The sequence below is a fragment of the Corapipo altera genome, unplaced genomic scaffold (genome assembly GCF_003945725.1).
Source record: "Corapipo altera isolate COAL_440 unplaced genomic scaffold, ASM394572v1 343, whole genome shotgun sequence".
Lineage (NCBI taxonomy): Eukaryota > Metazoa > Chordata > Aves > Passeriformes > Pipridae > Corapipo > Corapipo altera.
In genome coordinates, this window is record NW_020884913.1 from 2,754,363 (window position 1) to 2,763,419 (window position 9,057).

Consider the following 9,057-nt stretch of genomic DNA (forward strand, 5'->3'; position numbering starts at 1 on the left):
TGCTAATCCCAGATGGGGCTCCAGTGCAGGAACCACAGCGAGCTGCTGGGGTGGGTGAGCACTGAGCCTCCTGGAGGGCCTGGGCACCTCACTGTGTTACTGTGACAGGCCCCAGGCAACATCACCTCCTGGAGGCTGAGGCAGGTGAGCAGGTAAGATAAAATGGCTGCAAGAATTTGCACTACTGTGCAGTCCAGAGATAGCCATAAATTAATTTTTTTGGTGCAACTGAGCTGGTGATCACGTGCTTTCCAGGAAGAAGAAAGCTGGCAAGACAACGTTGTCTGCCACACACACCCTGACACGTACATGGCAGTGGGGCTCAGCTTGCTTTGCAAAGGTAGTACCACCCAGTAGCACCACCCTGCTCAGAACGGGGCGGAGATTTGGTGGCTCATCAGGACTTTCTCAAAAGTAGTTCCTTTTTTTATTCCTGGCAATCAAACCCACAGGAGCCCTGCAGAACACACACAGTGCTGGAACTGCTGCCCGTGCAGCTGAGACAGGCCCCCCGAGCCTGACACTGCAGCTTGGAGCACCTTCCCTCCCTCCTGTGGAAAAGCCTTTCCCTGCAGGCAGGACAGCGCTGGAGACGTCCCGTTCCCCGCGGGCTCTGCCAGGTAAGCCTCCAGCCCTCCCTGTGCCCAGGGGTCCTGGGGGGGATGGAGTTATTCCCAGCCTGGCGGGTTACCTTCCCGGGAGCAGGCTTTAGGAAAAGGGAGGCTGTCCCTCCAGTGCCACCAGCCCAGCTCTGCCCCCGACGTCCGGCAGGGGTAAGAGCTGCTCGGCAGCACCAAGTGGGCCTGTCGGAGCAGCTCAGGGAGGTGGGCACAGGCCCCTCTGCCCCCCGACACCTGCAGCTACATCCCCTCCCTGCCCACCCGAGCCCCGCTGGAGCACACATGGGCTGCAGGGACCACGAACCCACCGCCGCCCCCGGCTGCTCTTAAACCCGGGGGGCAGCGGGGGCCCGCGGGCCCCTCCGGCCGCGCTCCCGCAGCCCTGCCCCCCCCAAACCCTCCCCGCCAGTTTCGATTCCCCGACAAGTTTCGTTTTCGCTCCCTGACGTCGCTGGCACAGTGGGCTGTGGCACAGGGACAGGCAGCGGAAGAGAGGGGAGGATTCACCACAAGCCCCGCCCCGGGAGGTGACCAGAGGAACTAAAAGATCCGTATTTCAGGGACACTTTTTGCCTTCTTTCTCGGAGAAGGCTGCACCAAGTATCAGTGGAAATGTCTCCCACCATTTTCCCAACCAGCCTGTTCACGCTGACTGCGAGGGATCCCCTCACAGCCACAGCACCCCAGGGCAGTCCAGGAACAGCCTCCCCTCAGAACCATGGCCACACCAGAGCCTCTGCAGGGCTGACCAGGTGCTGACAGGCTAAGTGTGGCTCTTTCCTAGCATCCCCTATTCTACCAGACCCAAACCAGCACCTTCTGCTGCACTCACCTCGTGCCAGACCACGGTCCCAGGTTCCCTCAGTTACACCTCTGCAGACAAGTGTTGCTTGCACAGCCCCCGGGACTGGTTTTGTGCTGCTCCTGCTGCCCCTCCAGAGCTGTGAGTGGCACTGCCGTAGCACCGTGAGCTGCAGGCAGGGAACTGGCACAACTCCTGCACCTGCTGAGCCAGCAGAGCTGAGGTTTCACACTGTGAGAGAAGAAACACCACCCCCACCCCCCTTCTTTGCTGTGACCTGTGCTCGCTGGGCCGGGGCTCGTGGGTGGCTGTGGCTGATGTGCCAATGTCCCGTGCTGGGATGCTGAGCAGGTGTATTTATCCCATTCCTCCGGCAGTACAGAGCCAGCTGTCCCTGCTGTCCCTCTCTGAACCCCTGGCAACGGATGTGAAGTCTCGGGCGAGGACACCGCGCTGAACAGAAACCCTTCTGCTGGGTCGGGCACTGAGCTGAACTGCTTCATGGAAGTTTTGGTGAGCACCAGAACACGTGGAAAAAAGAGGGAGAGGGGGAGACTGTACCCGGAAAAAAGGGAGTATGATGGAACAAAAGGCAGGGAAAGGGAGAGTGAGAAAAAGCACTAGAAAGCAAGGGATGGAACCTGGGGGATGCAGTGGGGATGGGCCTCCTCTTTTCCAGCATCCAACAGAAGGAGCTGTCAGAAGGGCTCAGCTGGCAGCACAAGTTTCTCCAGCAGTTCCCATTTCTTTCACACCCATGTGTGTGTCAGGAGCACCAACAGCTGCCTTCCCACAGAACAGCTGTACAGAGGCAGCACAGCTGGCAAGGCCAGGTTTCCAGAGATACAGAAATTACCTGGGACCAAAAAGGAGGGGAGAAGACTGGGAGAACACCAAAGTCAGCTTGAATTAACACAGGAATGTTAACTGAAGACAGTTATTTTTTCCCCCTCTAGGGTTTTGTGCATTAACAGCAGGATTTCCCTCACCCAAGACAATGGGTAAGTATTGCTTTCAGAAAAATTTGTACTTTATATGTAGCTATTTGCTTTTTAATATCTGCATTTTAAGGATTCATCTCAACTGGGGAACTAATCAGTACTCTTAACATCATCTTAGGGTTTGTACTGATGCTACCTTCCTTTAACAGAAAATAATCAGCCTCAAATGGGTAAATGATCTGCCCAAACCTCTCCAGTTAGACAATCCAGCCCTGTCAGTTCCCATAACCTTATCACATCATTCCTTCCCTGCAAAGCATTTGGGTTATTTCCATGACTCTCCATCAGGATCACTTCCAAACCTCCTTCATAGTTTCCTGCTTTGCTGATTTATTAGTCTTGTACCATTGCCTAGGACTGCTTCTGATTAAGGATAAGGATACTTTGTCAACAGAGCTGACAATCTTGAGAAGTTGAGACCTGCTCTCCCACTGTGACTCTCACATTTAGTGTGGCCAGTTTTGCCTTTGAAGCACGTTGACATGTTTTTTGGTTATTTATTTAATACATAATTTTAACTTCTAGATTACCAAACATTACCTGTGAATGACTGGGATGAGAACCACGTCAAATGCTGGCTGGAATCTACTGGGATCAAGAAAGAGTATGTAGAAAAACTATACACAGAGGAAGTGACAGGTCCAGCACTAATGGAACTGGATGAGTCTTTCCTCAAAGACATGGGTATGAAGAGAGGCCAAATCCAGATCTTAATCCGCAAGAGAGACGAACTAAGGCAGGTCCAGGACAATGCCCAGCAAGCCAAGAATTCCAGCAGCAAAGTGCTGGACAGAAGGGAGGCACAAACAGCCCCCATGACTCCCAGCACTGCCCCTGCTCAGAGCACGGCTGGGGGAGGCAGCTCTGGGGCCACGGGAACAACCAGCACTGACAACACAGCTCCTGCCTCTGGCAAGAGGCAAAGGAGGCGTGACAAAGCCCAGCTTCAAAGCCCTGAAGAGGTCTTGGAGCTTAGAAACTGCCGACCCTTTAAAAGTCAGGATGCTGACTTCAAGTACGTGAAAGACACAGTTCTTGCTCCAGAATCAGGAGTGACTGATTTAATCATTCCTTGCCATGAATACAAATCTTTGGCCATTGCTGCAGAACTGAACAAAGAGCAACTGCAATCAAAGTTTGCCTCTGAAGTGATCAGATTTGCTTCAGCCTGCATGAACATTCGAACAAATGGCACCATCCATTTTGGTGTCATGGACAGTGTTGAGGACACGGGTTGGAAACACGGACAGATCGTTGGCATAAAGGTCAAAAAGCGAGAAGACTATGTTGATGCACTGGATTTATATATAGAAAAATGCTTTTGTAATAATTTACAGGAAACTGCAAGGAAATGCATTCACCCACCTGTTTTTGTTGAAGTGATTTCAAAAGACACTCAGGAACAAAAGTTTGTGGTGGAGGTTGACATTGAACCAACATACGCCTTAGTACAGAAGAGCTGTTTTGAAGTGTGTTTGCCCAAATACAACGAAAGCAGCCACAAGGTGACCCTGACCAAAGAGCCAGCTCTCTACCAGAGAGTAGGAGCCAAGTCTGAACCTGTGCAGCGCAACAAACTCACTGCCTTTATTCAGGCTGTGCCAGACAGAGATGCTCAGAGAGAAAAAGCTGAGCTCTCCAGCACACAAGTGCACACAGAAATGCCTCAAGATTTAGGAAGAAAGTTATCAATTCTGTTAAATGATGGCAAAAGCTATATGGATGATTCCCTGCGGTACATCCTTGTCACAAACAGATGTGAGCAGGATAATCTGAACTATATCAACTTTCTAATGCACCTGAACATTTTCTGTGTCTTTGACTTTGATGAACATTCCAATGTGTCAGGGCTCTGCAGCAAGTACAAAGAGCACCATGAAGCAAGTTCTTACTTTTTACAGGATTTTTTCAATGAAATTAAGGCTGATACCCCTCCCTCTCAGAAACTGTTTGATCAGACCAGCTGGATATTCTGCAATGGGCGCAGTGACTTCCTCGGGGATGAAAAACCTTGTGATGAAAACACATGGATTAGAACGAAAAAAAAATACCTTAAGAAAGTAATTACTTGTATCTGTGAGGAAATCCTGCCACAGAGGTCTTTCATTGTGCTTTTCCTATTGCTATCACCAGTGCAAAAACCACTTGTGGACACTTTTCAGGAATTCTATACAGAGATGAATGGCATGGAGTACATCATTTGCATTGCAGAGTCCAGAGAAAATTACGGGAGGTGGGCTAATCTGGCTCAGGCATCCTGCAGCATTGAGACACTGGAACAACGCAGTGTTGTGGGCATGAAACTCAGTCACATCGATGCCACTGTCCAGGCAATGCTGCCTTCCACAGCTCAGCCCAGACACCTGCCCGTGTCCACTGGAGGGGTGTGTATACTTCCCTCGAGGGAAGAAGAGAAACTCTACTCCCTTGAAATCCTTTGTGCTGACCAATGTGATGATATCAAACCAAATCGTTGGACTGAAAAACAAATACAAGAAATAGAACAAAATTTTTACCGAGGGAGAAAAATCATCTGGGAAAACTTCTGGCTTGCTGATAAAAGGCTCTGTGGGGACATCATTGAACGGGAAGCGTGCAAGGATGCCAGCAAACTCCTGGATGGTATTTTACGAGGCAGTGTCCTGAACTACCCTGTGGCCAAACTAAAGATATTTCACCACCCTGGAAGCGGTGGAAGCACAATAGCACGGCAAGTTCTGTGGAAAAGCAGAAAGCACTTCAGATGTGCTGTTATCAAGACCTCATATCCACCTTCAACTGTTTGTAACCATGTGCTTGCACTTAAAGATTATGAAGAAAGAGAAATCACTCACTGTTTTCCTGTGCTCCTCCTGATCGAAGATTACGATGATGAGTACTTTGAAGAGCTATGGACTGTGTTATTGGAGGCTGCAGCAACCAGGAAAATGAACACCCCCAGACCTTACTTCATCCTCATATGCTGCAGACGATGCAATGACCCTGAAAGTCTCTGCAAGGCTTCTCCACTGGACACGGTTGCTGTCACTCACAAGCTGACAGAGTCAGAGAAAAGTCTGTTCAACACCAAACTTGAGAAGCTGAAGCAGAAAGATGTCAAGCCAGAATTCATACTTACATTTGTCCTGATGTGCGAGGAGTTCAACGCCACGTACGTGTCAGACTTGGTAGCACACACACTGCACGGCATAGACCTTTACTCTCGGGACACCTGCCTGATGCGTTACGTGGCTTTGCTGAATTATTACGTACCCAATTCCTATGTTTCCCTGTCACACTGTGAGGCCTTTCTGGGACTGGGGGCATATACAGAGAGTACATCAAGAGCGTATGATTTCAAACATCGCTTGAGTGAACAAGCGAGAATGATTTTTATCGAGCTAGGGGAAAGTCCCAGTTGTATTTCATCTGTTCGGATAATACACTGCCTGGTTGCAAAAGAAATTCTCCATCAGCTGTCAGGAAATGAATCTCAAAGTCAACTTGCAATGAATCTTATTCGGGAAAAGACACTGTTTGAAAACAGATTTGGACGAGAAGAATTCATAACGTTTATCAAACATCTCTTTATTCGACGAGATAAAAGAAGCAGGGGTGACAACACCGACACGCTCTTCTCCCCATTCATTGAACACGTCTGCAAAGCTGAAGACTGTGAAAAAGCTATTGCTGTTTTAAAAGCTGCATATGAACTCCTTGGAAAAGAGCCTTTTTTTGCCCAGCAGCTTGCCAGGCTAAATTACACCAATGAAAAATTTGAAGATGCAAAACATTGGGCAGAGGTTGCAAAAAGTCATTTGCCAGGTGATTCTTTTATTTTAGATACAGAAGGTCAAGTCTACAGGAAATGGTTTAATTTCACTGTGGATAAAATGACAGAGGAGGATACCCCTGAAATGGTCATTGAGAAGATTGAGATTGCTCTTAAAGCTATGAAATGCTTCAGGGCTGCACAACAGGCTGCGAAAGCAGAACGTGAAATTATGAACAACTCTGGCTTTCATGGAGAAGTAGAAGTAGGTTGTCGACTCCTCCGGTTCCTGTCCACAGTCCCTGTATTCCGCAGAAGTCCAGAGGGGGAATACACTGAGCTTGTGAAATACCTCACCACAGATTACATTCCTGAAGAGATAAAAAGAACATGGGGGAGGCTTCACTCCCGCCTGAAGGGCTTGCGCCAGAACCTGTACAATGCTCTGGAATGGATCTCAGAAGAACTAAGTTATTTCCAGACAGATAAAAACCAAGACAAGGATGATGAAAGTGATGAAAAGGAAGAACAAATTTATAATCCTAGAAAATGGCTGAAAAGACAGTCTGAGGTATATGCTAAATACTTCATTTCAGCATCACTTATTGAGGAGAGCAACAATGGCCCTGAAACTGAGCTAATCAGATGCATGAGCATTTACAAGAATGGTGGAGGAAATGTCACCAATATCCTGTCGTTCTTAACAGAGAAGAAAGAGAACAGGTCAGCTGAAAAGCTAGAAAGGATCCTCAGTTTGTATCCAGACAACCCACTGAGGGACAGGTTGGAGGACAATGAACTGATCAATTATATTTTGTGCCACATCACCTTAGCCTGCTTAGCACCAGGATCAGCCAAACTTCTTCCACTGCAAACTCTTCGTGAGCTCAGTACAAGATTCTTCAAAGCAAAAAGACCATTTCCAGCAAGTGCCTATTTTTTGCTCACCTTGCTGTACTGGCCAGATGAGGCATTGGACAAAGATCATAATCCAGATAAAGATGAAATTCTAACTTCAGCCCTTCAAACCCTGAAACGTTTATATGACATCAAGATGAAAAATGTTCCTACCAGGAAGAGAAGAATCTACACTCATTTTTTTCTGGGAAAGGGTTATGGCTTAAGTAAGATTGTGCAGAAAGCTAAAATTGATAAATTAATTACGGGGCCCTTAGATGAGAGGAGAATGAAGTGGCTACATGGAACTGTATGGAATATTCCCAGGATTCGTGACAGTCTCAAAAGAGTTTCTGGCTGGACCGAGGACAGAAATTTGTTTATATATGGTCACAAAAAGAAGCTCCCCATCTTGGCACTCCATCGTGAATCAGTGCCCCTTGGAAATGAAAATGTGACCTTTTATTTAGGCTTTTCATTTAATGGGCTTGTTGCTTTCAATATTGAGGTTGATAACGATGCAGCCTGCAGCAGAACCTAAGGGGTGTAGCACTGTAACAACAGGCACTGTGCTCTGAGAACATACAGCACTGCAAGTGTCTGCTGACACATCTGAAACAAAAACGGGACTGCCCTGGCTGAGCACCAGGGAGCAAGAAAACCACAATTAACTCCTTGAAACCTACTAGGAAAGTGTACTTGAGACAAGCCTTTGATAGTTCTGGAGTCACAGAAAGCAAGATTTCAACCTTAAGACAGCAATAATTGCTGCCAAAGACTCACTATTTCTCTTCCCCCAATATCTGGAGACCTGAGCTCTGGAATAAAACAGGTCTAGTGGGATCCCTTTCTTCTCAGCTCACATATTAGGATTTTAAGTTAATTTCTGGTTTTTTAAAGTTAATTTCTTGATCAGTAACAGAATTTGTCCAGTGTAACATTTTTCTTCCTGAATCAGCAGCAGAGAAGTGAACTCACCACGCCCAGTACTCTGACTGTAACACACTCCGCTCATAGACATGTGCTGTGGATGAAATGAGCCACCCATCAGCTGCAAAGCCAACACCCAGCAGAGAAGCAGTTTGAAAGCAGGCTCTGCAAACATCAGATCTGATAAAAAACAGGCCTCAAATTTTATCTAACTCCACTGCCTCTCTGGGTAAATATTACCTTATTAGATATATCTGTACCTGGGGCGGGGTGCAGACACACGAGCAGTTAAGACATGGATGACATAAAAGATTATTTGTAATCTGTTATGAGTCCATAGTCCAAACAATTCCTGCACTTGGTGAAATGTTTTTGCATTATCATCCAAGCAATGTATACAGAGTACAAGTCTTTGAGTACCCATTCTTTGAGAAATGCAAGGAAGTTCGTTGTAAACAGTCCTAAAAAACAATCACGTCACATTCAGTTTCTAATAATAAAGCTGTCTGATATGGCTGCAGTTTTGTATTGTTTGACAGAAGATATTGTGACTGAAATTGCCATAAAATCTGTCATATAACTTTTTTTTTTATCTAATAAACATCTTTTATGAAGAATTACTATATCTACATGAGCTTTATTACCCTACCTGAAGATGTAACTCTAACAGTAGCAAGGTATGATTTGCTTTTCCAACTTCAGACAAGATCTGGGCTCAGTCAAAAAATGTAAAAGGAATTGCAAGCCACTGTGAATTCGGAAGAAACAGGATGAAACCAAAGATTATTATCTAGTCCAAGCCTTCACCTTCTGGCCTCAGGGAGCAGAAACAATTGGCAGCAGCAAGAGAGCTGGAGGGCCAGAGAAAGCCCCCTCTGCCCCCCAGCCCTGATGCAGGAGACAAGGGTATGTTTCAAAATTTAATTAGGCCAAGGCAGCTTTCCTAATCTAGAATGGGGCATAAGGATGGCTTCAACCCAGAGCAGAAACAGGATATGCAAACCTACTGAAAAGCTGCTTAACAGATACACAATCTGCTCAAATGCTGTAGCAGAA

General features: G+C 47.0%; 1 protein-coding gene across 1 annotated transcript; it reads left to right on the top strand.

Moving 5' to 3' along the window:
* The first annotated feature begins 1,829 nt into the window (after positions 1 to 1,829).
* LOC113952328 (sterile alpha motif domain-containing protein 9-like) lies at positions 1,830 to 8,618 on the top strand. The gene is made up of 3 exons (XM_027654251.1): positions 1,830 to 1,935; positions 2,379 to 2,423; positions 2,949 to 8,618. The coding sequence occupies exons 2-3, from the start codon at positions 2,420 to 2,422 to the stop codon at positions 7,610 to 7,612; spliced, it is 4,668 nt and encodes a 1,555-aa protein (XP_027510052.1). The 5' UTR covers positions 1,830 to 1,935; positions 2,379 to 2,419; the 3' UTR covers positions 7,613 to 8,618.
* The last annotated feature ends 439 nt before the right edge of the window (positions 8,619 to 9,057 follow it).